Below are 15,526 nucleotides of genomic sequence, written 5' to 3' on the forward strand. Positions count from 1 at the left end.
GAACTTAACCTTCCCTTACTTGTTTCATTTTTTTGTCGCAACAAGAGAGTATAATGTTTTGTTCACATAACGGTTGTTTGTAACACTTAAAACTAAAAGAGTTAGATATAGAGTCATATATACCAAAGTGATTACGGTGACGAGTAGATTTGAAATCTGGATGGCGGTCCGTCCGCCCGTCTGTCCGTCTGTGCAAGCAGTAACTTGAGTAAAAATAAGATATCTTGATGAAACTTGGTACACGTGTTTCTTGGCACCATAGGAAGGATGCTTTCGAAGATGAAAATCAGACCACTGCCACGCCCACAAACTGGCGAAAACCGAAAACACATACAGTGCCATAACTAAATTTTTGATGAAAGTGGGCGTGGCCCCGCCCCTACTAAGTTTTTTGTAGATATCTCGTAAACTACGTAAGCTATGTCAACCAAACTTTCTAGAGTCTACTTCTTTTAGATACTACTTCAACAGCCCAAAAATGTAGGAAATGGATAATAACCACGCTTACCTCCCATACAAAGGTTATGTTGAAAACTACTGAAAATGCTTTAATTCAGTAAGGAAAAACACCAGAAATCTCAAAATTCATTATAAAGATGGTCAGGAGGGCTGCACTCAAAATAGTATAGTTCCACCCCCTTATGGGTCAAGAACCATATCTCAGAAACTATTTGACCAATTTCAATGAAATTCGATTCGTAATATTTTCTGGCATTCCAATGATATGTTATAAAAATAGATCAAATCGGTTCACAACCAATACCAGAACTTTGAAGTCGATCTGAATCGTTTACTTTATAATATATAAGTTAAGCGCAAGTAAAGATATCGGAACAGAACTTTGCATAAATACAGCATTTATAGTCAAACTTGGTACGCGTGTTTCCCCGAATCTTTAAAGTCCCATGTATGGGACATGGAGACCTCAGTGCTTGTAATAAATTTTTTACCGAAAATATATGGTCTCTCAGATATTTTGAAGGAATTCAGAAAGAATACTTTTCTTCTAATAATATGTCTCTGTGTCAAACATTTGTGCAATCGGGTCATAATTTCCCCTAGCTCCCATATACAAAATCTTAGGGTTTTCAAACTTTCTATGAACTTTATACCATATATATGCCGAATATGTAAGCCAAATTGTTTGTTATATTAATAAAATTAAATAGATAAATTGTGAGAGCTTAAAATGTTCGGTGACACCCAAACATAGCCCTTCCTTTCTTATTAATTAATGTATTTAGTTATTTAAATGATGCTTATTTTTATAACTATATACTGCCTCAATTAAGGGGTGGGTTTAAAAATTTCAAAATTAAAAAAATAAAATTATTTTGTCTTATTAAATAGTGCAATATGTTTAGAATATTGTTCAAAAATATCTAATTGATCCGAATAATATTTTAAGATATACATATACCCTTTGGAAGTTCCGCCTATCAGGCCACGTCATTATAAATGTAAAACTTTAAACGCGTTTATATCAAAACTCAATTTTTTAAGTTTGTGTACACGATATCTCGAAAAGTTATGAAGCTATTTTGTTCAAATTTTGCACACATCTTTGAACTAACATTAGCTAGTTAATGAACGAAGGATTTTGTATATCTTGATTATAACTATTTTTTTAGACCCATTATATGGCGAAAATTTGACTTAAAAAGTGTGTGTTTTTGGTTAATATTCTGTCAAAAATTCAAAACTCAATTATTTCTGCCCACGGCTGAGTTTTTGGAATTTGTAAGTAAAAATGTCACAGAATATTGTTTAAATATGTTTCTTTGATATGCTGATCTATGCAGTTCTTTTTTCAACAATGGTTTTTGCATCCGTACTACCAGAAGCGCGATGCGGAAAATATTATTACATATTTGATTTATGAACTGAGGATGCATCCGAAAAAATTTGGAAAATTCACAAGGATACAGGTGTCAAGATTCGATTTTTTGATTTCTTTAATAAAACATTTTTAAAATAAACAATTTTTAAGTAAAATAAAAACTACCCCAAAGCATAACTCCTGCTGAAATATTAATTATAACACTATGTATATATTAAATTAATTTATTTATTTAAAATTTATTTAAATAATACTTATTTTTATAATTATATAAGAAGCCCCAAGCGCAACGAAGCCCACTTTCCAATAAAAAGTTCAGCAAAATATGTCCCTACATAGTGTCATCCTCTATACCAAATTTGATAACTCATAACTCTATGGCTTAGTTGTAGCACATTATAGGTTTGCGGTTAACATGAAGTAGTGGGCGTGGCATATTTCGCCCATCTACAATAGTAGCCTTCCTATGGTGTAAGTTACGTGAACTATGCAGTCATAGTCTCTCTATTACATATCTCTATTCAGGTGTTATCCTATGTACATGTATGTATATAATATACTTCTATGTATAATTTCTTTGGAAATTTTGAAAAAAATGTTGTCGAAAATACAAATTGGAAAAAATATTGTTACATATTAATAATTAATTTGCTTTTTTCACCATTTTTTTATTGTTGGGTATTTTAATTTCCAAGGGCGGAGGTCCAACAATTTCTTAAATCTTATAAATAAAACTTAACGATTTTAAAAGTTCAACGTTGTTTTATTTTTCAATAAATACATACCTACACCTGAAGATAAATTTAAAATAGGTTTAATATTGAAATACTTGTCACTTTAGTTTAAAAAATTGCTTTACCGTAATTTACATGCAGCACAGTAGGCTGCGTAATATGTACTGAATATGCTTATGAAGAAAAATTCCCTCAAAAAGAGGGAAACCTTTTAAGTTTTTTTCGCGTATTCTCAAATTGTCTAATAGGATATACTTATTTACATGAATAAGTCGTTAGGGTAAGTAGTGTATACGTAATACTTAACTATGATAACATTAGGACTGGTCGGTTTTCATTAGAATGTCTTTTGAGTCTCCTGTAGTGAAGTGTCAAAATTATGTTAGTTTTTATAAATCTGTTTTTTTTTAACAGATATCAGCATATTTATCGAATTTGTATTTTGATTGGTAATGTCATTATGTCCTGTATTTGATGTCAAGAACGTATTTACCGCTTTCGGTTCGAGAGTGGATATGCATTATTTAATTTCTGCTATAATTACGCTGTGGAATGAAAATGGAATATTATATATTTCCACCGAGCATAATTTGACGTGAGCAGTTTATGAAATTTGCATTTAAAGGGGTTAGGGGTTTCGAAACCCACTATTTGAAAAAAAAATTAAATAGTTCAATATGTTTAAAATATTATTCAAAAATATCAAAGCAATCCGAGTAATATTCTAAGATATATACCTTTTGAAAGTTCCGTCCATAAGGCCACGTCAGTACGAATGTAATACTTTAAACGGATTTATCTCAAAATTTAATTTTTCAAGAGGGTGGACAAGATATCTCAAAAGTTATCTTTGGATAACATTATCTAGTTAATGAACGAAGGATTTTTATACTCTCGCAACAAAAGTTGCTAAAGAGAGTATTATAGTTTTGTTCACATAACGGTTGTTTGTAACACCCAAAACTGAATGAGTTAGATATAGGGATATATATTTCAAAGTGATCAGAGTGAAGAGTGGAGTTCAAATCCGAATGTCTGTCCGTCCGTCCGTCTGTGCAAGCTGTAACTTGAGTAAAAATTAAGATATCTTGATGAAACTTGGCACACTTATTTCTTGGCACCATAGGAAGGTTGCTTTCGAAAATGAGCAAAATCGGACCACTGCCACGCCCACAAAATGGCGAAAACCGAAAACACATAAAGTGCCATAACTAAGCCATAAATAAAGCTATGGAAATAAAATTTTGTATGAAGGATCGCACTATGAAGGGACATATTTGGATGTAATTTTTTTGGGGAAGTGGGCGAGTGGTTTAGCCATTTCCTTATACAGTCCAAAAATGAAAGAAATCGGATAATAGCCACGCACCCCTCCCATACAAAGGTTAGGTTGAAAATTACAATAAGTGGGTTAACTCACTAACCAAAATCGTCAGAAACACTAAATTTCACATAAGAAATGGCAGATGGAAGCTGCACTCAGATTTTTTTACAAAATGGAAAATGGGCGTGGCGTCGCCCACTCATGGGTCAAAAACCATATCTCAGGAACTACTCGACCGATTTCAATGAAACTTGGTTTATAATAGTTTCCTTACATCCCAATGATATGTTGTGAAAATAGGCCAAATCGCTTCACAACCGCGCCTACTTCCTATATACCAGAACTTTGAAGACTATCTGAATCGCTTACTTTACAATATATAAAGTAAGCACTAGTGAAGATATCGGTGCAGAGCTTTGCAAAAATATCATGTTTATAGTGTGGCAGCCCCATTCTAAAAATCGCCGAAATCGGACTTCAGGTTTTTAAGGCCCCATATATCGAACACGACGGCCTCGGTGCTTCTAACCTAATATTATGGTTTCCAACTTTAAATGGATTTTATGGACTATATATTACGAATATGTGGGTCAAATTGTGTATTATATAACATAAATAAAGTTAAATAAATAAATTGCGAGAGTATAAAATGTTCGGTTACACCCGAACTTAGCCCTTCCTTACTTGTTTATATTGTTATTATAACTATTTTTTGGGAGCCAATATATGCCGAAAATATATGTTAAAACTCTGTCAAAATTTCAAATTTAAATTTTTCCTTTTTTCCTTCGTTCATTAACTAGATTTATCCATATACTATCGAAATATTTTTGGTTTGTTGATTTAATACAAACCAATCATGGGTTATGATGTTCTCCCCAAGACTTTATTGGACACGTCATAGAAGATGAGGTGCCAATGGCTGAGTTTTCGGAATTTTTATACTCTCGCAACAAAGTTGCATAACGGTTGTTTGTAACACCCAAAACTAAACGAGTTCGATATAGGGTTATATATACCAAAGTGATCAGGGCGAAGAGTGGAATTTAAATCCGGATGTCTGTCTGTCCGTCCGTCCGTCTGTGCAAGGTATAACTTGAGTAAAAATTAAGATATCCTTATGAAACTTGGTATATGTGTTTCTTGGCACCATAGTAAGTTTGCTTTCGACCACTGCCACGCCAACAAAATGGCGAAAACCGAAAACACATAAAGTGCCATAACTAAGCCATAAATAAAGCTATGGAAGTAAAACTTGGTACAATGGATCGCACTATGAAGGGGCATATTTAAATGTAATTTTATTTGGAGAAGTGCGCGTGGCCCCGCCACCTACTTAGTTTTTTGTACATATCTCATAAGCTAGTTAAGCTATATCAACCAAACTAGAGTCGTTTCTTTGAGATACTACCTTATACAGTCCAAAAATGGAGGAAATCGGATTTTAACCACGCTCTCCTCCCATACAAAGGTTATGTTGAAAACTACTAAAAACGTTTTGATTCAGTAAGGGAAAACACCAGAAAACTTAAATTTCATTAATAAGGTACGGAAGAGCCGCACTCAAATTGGTTTACAAAATTTAAAATGGGTATGGCTCCAGCCACTTATGGGTCAAAAACCATATATCCGAAACTACTCGGCCAATATCAATGAAATTTGATTTATGATATTTTTCTTACATCCCAAAAGTCCAAGTACAATATATAAAGTTGGCACTAATGAATATATCGGAACAAAACATTTCATTTATAGTGTCTTACTTCGAACTTCTGGATGTACGTCACTTGACCTGGGCTATAAGTATTTTGAAGTCTTACAAGCCCCCGGGACCTGATGATAACATACCTGCTCAGCTACAGAAGGTGATAAATTATCATGCAGTTGGTTGGCACCCATATATGTATATGAACTGCGTTAGGATATGTCATATTACTGAGGCTTAGAGGCGGGTCTGGGTGTTTCATAACGAAAAAAGGAAAAAGCTTTCAAGTCAGTACAAAGGATTTCAGATCCATCAGCCTACCCTAAACAAGGGGTAAGCTGTTAAGGGCACAGCATGTCTACAACAAAATCAGGTCAGTTGACACTGCGCTGCACGATATCGTGACATGGCTTGAGGAAGCTCTTATGGATGTTAAGGATTAGTTCTATAACTTGAGCGGAGCCTATTCTCGCACTCATGTTTATGTCAAAGAGCTCAATATGTGCAGTACGTGCGTAGCGTTGGCCTGGCCTGCACAGCAACAAACAATAACACCCGCATAGTTGTAATGTAATGGATACCCAGAGCTTAAGAAAGAAGAGAACGTACAAAGAATGAGGACGAAATACGTAAAAAGAAGAGGCGACTTAGAGAAGGTTTCAAGACCGGAAAATTCTCAAGTACGAACCAAGGAGGTAATCTGGTCACTGATGTTCAGGACATACTGCGTTTATAGAGGCAACACTTCTCCAACCTGCTGACTGGTAGTGAAAGTGTTACACCAGGAGATGACGGACATGATTCCTCAATACACACGATTGCACAGATTTTCCTATTAGCAATAGCAATATTACCACAGATCGTTTGCGCGATATTGTAATGTTAGAATATTTTCAGTTTATGTCGCATTTGTCGCGAATCACAATCATCTGTTGATTCAAAGCATGTCCTTTTTTATTTTGTAATAAAATGGAGGTTATACTTCCTAATTCCAATAATTTTGTATTTTACTTATTCTTATCGACTTTGTACAATTAAAAAACAGCTGACTTATTGCAATATTACCACAGAGCGCTCATTTAGCTCATGTTACATATTTCCATATTCCATGTTCGCCATAAACCCCACATTAAATGTGTACCCTTTTTATATGTCTTTTATAATACATGATATGAATGTATGATTTGCTAACTTGATAAATAAATTATGAATGTTATTATAAGTTACCACATTATACACTCGAAGATGGCCTTTAATGGATTCTTTTAGATTAATTTTCTCTTGGGACGTGAATTGGAGAATTGGTCATAGATGCTGCCACTCTCAGTGTTGTTTAGAATATATTATCCAGGATAAATGGCAAGCTAAAGGTTCTTGAATACTCACTTATTTTTTTTTTACGATATTCCTTTTTCTTTTGTTGAATGTTTGTTCATGAATGAATTAAAGAATCTTGAAAATGAAAATTTGGCAATCGATTGAAAATAATTATATATATAAAAAGCTCTTGCTCCGTCTTGTGATATCTACTCTTTTATTTATTCAATATAAAATACATGACTTTTACAATGTGCAAAATAAATATATATATATATATATATGTACTTCATGACTTTTATGATGATTACAAGAATTATGCAAGTACATATTGTTTCTAACTTTAAGTTTATACATATTTACAACTACAGCAAGACTCTTTCACATCCGGCAATCTTTTATTTACCTTCTAATTTTTCGATTTATGTGTTAATAATATTAAATAGAGAAAATTAATTACACACGCTTATCCACTCCTCGATTTGGCATTCATCACATTCCACTTTGCAACACCATTGAAATTTGCAATTACAGCGCTCGGCCCGTTTTTCCTTGACCAAATTATAACCTCGGCCACAACACAGTGATGTGCAACCGTCGCTAACAGTACTGTTGTGGTTGCATTTCCGGCCTGATGTTCCTAAAAGAAAATGTGAAAATACAAATTTAAATATGTATTGAGAATTTATAAAGTTATTCATATGTTAAAGCAATATCATTTTCAAATTATTCCATTTTCAATGTTTGCTCTTTGGTTATACATATGTATTATAATTAAGATAAGGGTACTAATTTAATGTAGAATTTGTATAAAAATTGCAAAGTCGCAGTATGGCAATATGCCTTTTTTTTTTTGTAACAACCACTAATGTTTTTGTGCAATAAAACTGCGTATGTGTTAGAGAACAGGTTAGCGCAAGGTTATTTTGCATATCCTGCCAGTCTGTTTAAATATCTATAATTTATTCGATTATCTACTTTTAATGTTTATCGAATCGAATACAGTTATTATTTAATATCTGCAGTATGTATTAAAATTATTAAAATTTGTGGTCAAAAGTAACAAACTAATTCCTCTTTGTGAAAGATTAACGTGTTGAATTGTTTGCATTATTTCATTGAAAATGCCTTTTGATGCTTCTTTAGTAATTTTCATAATGATACTGTTATAAGAAAAGTATTATACCCTAAAAAAAGTATGTCTTTAAATAACTTAACACATTAAATGTAATACACGAATCAAAAAACATTCATAAATGTTAGTCAGTTTGCACAGAAAAAGCTTTTCTATAACTCTATTACTAGAGTCCGAGTGATTAATCGGTCTTGTCATCGGAACTGATGCAATCATTCCTCGCTATAGTAATATAAAGTCGATTGAAAATAAATCCATTATTTTTACGAATGTTTTAATTAGGACAGAATGATTCGAATTATGTCAAATATGCACATTTTTTTTTAACACCTTGTTGAGATTTTGAAGATAAATTCATTCACTTAAATTCAGACACTAGTTATTACATTACAGCATTACATTAAATTAAAAAAAATGTTATTTCGACAGTTTTTCTTTCGTTTGCATGTTTTGCTCACACGTTGCTGACTTGCGTGTCGTCACAGAAAACACAAAGAATTAATGGTAACCCTTTGTCGTAATCTTTTCATCTATCATTCTTGAAAACAACTAGTTTTGTGTGTGAAAAAACGCTTTAATTAATAGATTAATACAGCTTTATTCAGAATAGCCCAAAAGGAATTAAAAAAAAAAAAATCCCACTATGTTCGTTTTATCGAAGAGTTACTGTTCATCAATAAATTCTATATGGTATTCAAGAGCGCTGAGCCGCTGGTTTATGGACTTAAATAATTTTTCTTGTTCGTTTAGTTTATCCAGAATTTGGGATACTGGACTACTTTTTTGAACTGTTTTTTGTCTGACCTTGCATAGCCATTTGCACAAATGTAAGTTTAGAAGTTGATGGGCGGATTACTTCCTTCCTTCCACTAATTTTTGCAGTTGTTTTGCAACGACACAACCACGGTAGCTTGCAGTTGCAACATTTGGAAGGATCTTTTTCGGCTTTGGTGCATTTAGTTGTAGGATGTTTGCCTCCACATTTCACACATCTCGATGGCTTACCGCAGAAGTTTTTTGTATGTCCTGATCTTTAAGGTCGTTCAAGACGGATAGAGTATCACATGAGTGGTGTAAGTTTTTTATCATTACATTTATTGCCCAAGGTATATTTTCATTTGACAAGAATTTTGTTGTTGTTCGATAGCCAGTAGGATCAAATGTATTTAGTTTGTAGGCACCGTTACTCAAAAGCTTTATTACAAATTTGTTTTCTGTTAGAGCGGTAATATTCGAATGTAATTTATTAAAATCTTTAACATCGTTTATTATAATTGGTGTGGTCGATAAATTTTGGTATCATAAATGACCGCCTTTTCTTTATTTTTATTTTCCATAGGGCTATTAATTGTTGGGGAACTATCAGCTTTACGTTTTTTTGAAGAACGCTTCTTTTTGAGTATCCACTCAGTTTCTTTAGTTAGTTCATCTTCATCAGTTTCGTATACTTCATCAACACTTACATCTGATGGTTTTGGTGCTGTACGAACAGGCTTGCTTTTACGGTCTTTCAGTTCTTCGTTTTCTTTTTTGAGTGCTATATTATCTTTGTGTAATTGATTACACATCGCTTCTAAAGTTTTAAGCCTCTGATTTACTAGAGAGTTAGCCTTTTGTAATTCTCTAATTTTATTAACTCTAAACGAGCTTAGACTATTTCTGGGCGTCACCTCATGTTGAGGTTCAGCCATTTTTTGTTTTTAGCGACTTCCCTACTGGGTGTTAGCAACCTGTCGTTTGGTCGGTAATGCAGTGGGAATAAAACATATGATTGTTTATATAGTGCACTTTTTATGCTCTCGCAACATATTGTACAGAGAATACAATAGTTATGTGAACAACCGTTATTTTTAACACCTATAATTAAACGGTTTAGATAGAGTTCATCGAGAATGACCAGTTTGGCTCCGGATGTCTGTCTTTCGTCTGTTCGTTTGTATAAATGCTTCAACATTAATATTTTGGTACTTTATAGAAATTCAATTTTGAATACCGTATATAAAACAATATCTTACCGTATTCTTCAATTTGGTTTAATATAAAGTTTTACCAACACTTGAAACAATTTTCATGGCACTGAGTCTTATAATATATAATAATATGATAGTATAAAATGTTCGGTTACACCCGAACTTTGCTTTTCCTTACATGTTCGACTTTTCTGTTTTTAAATTTGTTTACATTCTCATTTTTTTGTGGCAGTAATGTAAACTTTTTTGAAAATATGTGAACGAAAAAACATTTCAACATTTTCTACAATTTTACAGAGTACCGATTTCCCTTCGCAACGCAATTCTCTTTTGTAACGCATTTCTTTTCGCAACGCGTTACAGAGTAACTCCCCTGATATCGTAACTGTAGGTGATGAATGAAATTTGATTTCCTTTGTTTGTTTATTGTCCTGGAATTGTACAAGTTTTTACGTTATAAATAAGAAAATGAATTATCGTAATTTTGTCCTATTTTTGAATATTTAATTTTCAAATGACAGATTTTCACGAAAACATTATGGCAACCCTGGAAAAGAGTCAGAACTATAGCAATGATAAACAAGTAAGGAAGGGCTAAGTTCGGGTGTAACCGAACATTTTATACCCTCGCAATTTATATATTTAACTTTATTTATATTATATAATACACAATTTGGCCCACATATTCGTCATATATATTTTATAAAGTCCATTGAAAGTTGGAAACCATAATATTAGGTTAGAAGTACCGAGGTCCTCGTGTTCGATATATGGGGCCTTAAAAACCTCTTCACTAGTACTTACTTTATATATTGGAAAGTAAACGATTCAGATTGTCTTCAGAGTTCTGGTATATAGGAAGTAGGCGTGGTTGTGAAGCGATTTGGCCTATTTTCACAATATAACATTGGGATGTAAGGAAACTATTACAAACCAAGTTTCATTGAAATCGATCGAATAGTTCCTGAGATATGGTTTTTGACCCATAAGTGGGCGACGCCCATTTTTCACTTTTTAAAGAAAGTCTGAGTGCAGCTTCCATCTGCCATTTCTTATGTGAAATTTAGTGTTTCTGACGTTTTTCGTTAATGAGTTAACCCACTTTTAGTAATTTTCAACCTAACTTTTGTATGGGAGGTGGGCGTGGTTACGATCCGATTTCTTTCATTTTTGGACTGCATTAGGAAGTGGCTAAAAAAAACGACTGCAGAAAGTTTGGTTTATATAGCTCTATTGGTTTGCGAGATATGTACAAAAAACTTAGTAGGGGGCGGGGCCACGCCCACTTCGACAAAAACATTACATCTAAATATGCCATATCATACCAAATTTTATTTCCATAGCTTTATTTATGGCTTAGTTATAGTTACAGCTTGCACAGACGGACGGACGGACGAACAGACAGACATTTGGATTTGAACTCCACTCTTCACCCTGATCACTTTGGAATATATAACCCTATATCTAACTCGTTTAGTTTTGGGTGTTACAAACAACCGTTATGCGAACAAAACTATAATACTCTCTTTAGCAACATTTGTTACGAGAGTATAAAAATAAAGTATCAAAAAGCCAGCTGATAGAATTCAGAAGTCAACAGAATTCTATGCAACGCGCAGAGATCGCGAGCGCAAAGATATGCGAATTCACTTTATCTAATAAGTCATAAATATGTAGATGAGTATATATGTGGCAGCACCGTCACTCTTTCGGAGTTATTATTATGCTTTGTACATTTTTCCTTTCTTCTTGACGACTCGTAGAGTAAAGACGTGCCTACCACAACATACGCTCTACATTGGTGACCATTGGTGAAAATTAATATATTTTTTATTATACATTTTTCTAACTTTTTACAATGAGTTTCGACGAAAGTCAACTGGTTTCGGAAGGAGGGAACATCCTCGAAAATGACACAACATTTTGCTCCCCGATTGTTGCTGCCTCAGATGCGAGAGGATAACATTGAGGCGTATTTTTACTCGTTAAATTTTTGTTTCGATGCAAGGGGCATCATGGCGGACGTGGAACATTCTCCACGACTTATGGATCACACGATAACCCACGTATACTCAAGCAGTAATTATAGCAACAAATGTGTCAACCGTCGAAAAGTTGAAAATCGCCGATTCCATCACGGAATCCATCAAATTGCGTCAAGGAGAAACAGCGAAGTATGTACCGTGCAGCAAGGTACCGTACCAGATCTGAGTGTCGAAGTAGCCGCGCTCAGACAGCGACTCGACCAACTACTCACCAATCACGGAAATCGTTCTCGGGCTAGATCTAGGACCCCGGCAGGTCATCGTGACTCGCACAACACCTCCAACGAAACATGCTGGTATCACACCAAATTTGGACGCAACGGTCGTAAATGCAGACAGCCATGCAAAATGGCACATCCGCAATCATCAACCGACGCAAAATAGGCCTGCTCAGCGAACTGTTTTTCAGAATCAGGCAAACGTCCTGAAAAACTATCGAACAATATATTCGACACTACAACTAAATTGAGTTTTCTTATCGACTCCGGCGCAGAGGTGTCAACTATACCGAGGTGTTCGACGTTCGCTGAAGCAACCAAATCGGATACAAAACTGTTTGCCGCAAATGGCTCACCAATTCAAGTGTTTGGTGAAGCTTTATTGAAATTAAACTTAAACTTACGAAGAGAGTTTGTGTGGAAATTTATCATCGCCGACGTTTCCCAGGCTATAATAGGGTCCGACTTCCTATCACATTTCGATCTTTTACCAGATCTAAAACGTCATCGATTGCTTGACCGCCGCACCGCCCTAAAACAATATGTTCGGTGAAATCAATCTGTACGCCAAATATTTCGACAATCAACGTAAATCTACCATTCTCGGATATCCTAACAAGTTTTGCAGACATAACTCATCAACCATCTCTGGAAGCAGCAACAAAATCTACCGTCAACAGGCCGTCTAGTAGCGACTGGGCGAGTCCTCTACATATGGTACGCAAAGCAGATACCGCGCCTTGAATGCAGTTACGGTACCGGACAGGTAACCAATCCCGTTCTTGCACGATTTTTTCAAAAATCGACCTACAAAAGGCTTTTCACCAAATTCCTATACATGAAGAAGATTTATGCAAAACGCAGACATTCCAAAGGGTCTTTAACGAAGTTCTTCGTGGCGTAGAGAACACTTTCGTTTACTTGGATGACATAAGCCTAACAATAAGTTATAAAATCTTAAATCTATTTAAAAACTAGACGAGCTCAAACGAGTGATTGAGCTGTATTGGTGAAACGTTGCTCTTTAGTACGCAGGCATATCCCTTCTTTTTAGGCGTGTTTGATCGCAGGAATGTACTAAAGCATTAGCCAATGGGTTTGGGTGATCACGGAGTTTAGATATATATTTCAATCTGCTGTCCTCTACTGCTTTCTTTACCATAGGGATACCAAGATCTTTCTGGATATTTTCATTGCGAATGTACCATGGTGAGCACGTTATTTTTGTAAGCATTTTCGATTGGAACCTTTGTATTATATCAATATTAGTTGCACAGGTCATACCCCACAGTTGAATGCCATACATCCAAATCGGCTTTATGACCGCATTGTATAAAAGTACTTTGTTGTCTAGGCTAAGTTTAGAGTTTTTATTTAAAAGCCAATTTAAACTTGCAGCTCTTATCTTCATGCACGTTATTTTACTAGATATATGTTTTCTCCACGTAAGCCTTCTATCTAGGTGAATACCAAGATATGTAGGTAACTTCATTCGCTTGAGGCACTAGAATATTTTTAATTTTTTACTGCTGGGCACATTTTTGGTCTTAGGGAAAATGTAACATGCTTGCATTTTTGTACATTTACATTTATACACCGTAATGACCTTCGAAAAGTATTTCAACGTTTACGAGATCACATCTTAACAATAAACGTCGCAAAATCGGTACTCGGAGTACCGCAACTTGAATTTCTTGGACACTTTATCACCCAAGATGGCATACAACCACTACCAAATCATGTTAAAGTAATCACGGACCTTAACCCTGCTTAGATAAAGTACGTCTGCGAGACGTACACTTGTTTTATTTTTCGTTCTCTCTCTCACAACCGTTAAAAGAGAATATTCTCGCTTTCAGTTTTCTCAGTCGTTAACTGCAGCTTGTGAGTGGTGACAGTTTTTCAGTGATAAGTGTTTTCTCTGATGAAATATTACAAGTTTGTTTTCTGAGGTATGTACGTCTGAGAGACGTATCGTTATCTTTTACGTAACTTTTAAACTTTTTTATTTTCTCTTTTTTTTCGTGTATTTGATGAAGCTCTGAGAGGTTTTATACATAATTTCTCATTTCTTTTAGTTAATAAACATGGTCTCTTTTTCTGCTCTTTTTCAGGATATTTTGGATGGCTCAAATTCATCGGAAAATGGAAGCGAATCAGAAAATGAATCCTCTCAAGAATTACCGCAAACCTCTGCACACTTTAATTCACCTTCTGATTATCGCATTATTACGCTATTCCAACCGACCATTAAAAGTAAAAGTAAGCATTGTTCGAGAAAAACCAACAGGTGGCCTATGGCAATATTTTACGGAATACTAAACATGGCATTCATAAACTCTTATGTTATTTATTGTCATAATTCGATTTCCAATAGTCAAAAGACATTGAGTCGTAAAGAGTATATGAAGTCACTTTCATTGTCTTTGACAACCCCATGGATACAGAAGAGATTGAAAATCCCAACTTTGTCGAGAACACTAAGAAGTAATATTGAAAATTCTGCAAAAGATGAACTCAACAATCGATGTAGTGCTAGTGGAGGTCAGCCTACCTCAAAAAAGAAAAGGTGGCTGTGGCTTTTGCCCGTCCAAAATCCGACGTATGTCAAAAATGACATGCGTAAAATGTGACACACCCGTGTGTGGAGAACACAATAATTTAGTATGTAATTCTTGCATATAATTATGTCAAAAGTTAATTTTTTTTGCATTATATAAATGAATACTGATATTGTTATCTAATTTAACCAAACCAAAAAAAAAAATATTTTTTTAAGTTTTATGTTATGAACTGGCGTCCTTTTAAAAAGACTAATTTTTTGTGATGAATTTTTAATACAAGTGAAATTTCCTTTCGATTTCTTAAATAAATAATAATTATCTTGAAACAAATATACAATAAAAGTATAATAATTAAATAAAAGATCTACGTAAAAATATCTGCAAAAGTGTTTCCATTGACATCCTTAAAGGACGAAAACTTGAATACGTCTCTCAGACGTACGTTATCTTTTCAGTACCTAAAAATAACGTTATCTAAGCAGGGTTAAGCTTCCGACCTCAGCGAAGGATCTCAAACGCTTTCTCGCTATGGTAAATTTCTACAGACCTTTTTTGAAAAATCCGCTTCAACATCAAGCACCATTATTTGAGATGGCGCCGGGCAACAAACGTAATAATCACTCACCTTTTGAATGGAATAGAGAATATTCAACATTTCGAAGCCTGCAAAGAAG

General features: G+C 34.4%; 2 protein-coding genes across 3 annotated transcripts in view; both read right to left on the minus strand.

Moving 5' to 3' along the window:
• The window catches only part of LOC105219440 (neither inactivation nor afterpotential protein C), a 123,891-nt gene extending 121,109 nt beyond the window's left edge, over positions 1 to 2,782 (minus strand). For both annotated transcript variants that reach the window (XM_054226542.1, XM_054226543.1), the window contains exon 1: positions 2,626 to 2,782. The gene's annotated coding sequence lies outside the window, so the exon portion shown is untranslated. The remainder of the gene's footprint in view (positions 1 to 2,625) is intronic.
• Positions 2,783 to 7,121: 4,339 nt separating this feature from the next.
• LOC105219441 (protein Wnt-10b) overlaps positions 7,122 to 15,526 on the minus strand; it is a 190,271-nt gene continuing 181,866 nt past the window's right edge. Inside the window, 1 exon segment of the mRNA XM_054226495.1 lies at positions 7,122 to 7,560. Within this exon segment, the coding sequence (XP_054082470.1) occupies positions 7,373 to 7,560 (188 nt within the window). The 3' untranslated portion in view covers positions 7,122 to 7,372.

Source organism: Zeugodacus cucurbitae, chromosome 3, assembly GCF_028554725.1.
Source record: "Zeugodacus cucurbitae isolate PBARC_wt_2022May chromosome 3, idZeuCucr1.2, whole genome shotgun sequence".
NCBI classification, from domain to species: Eukaryota; Metazoa; Arthropoda; class Insecta; order Diptera; family Tephritidae; genus Zeugodacus; species Zeugodacus cucurbitae.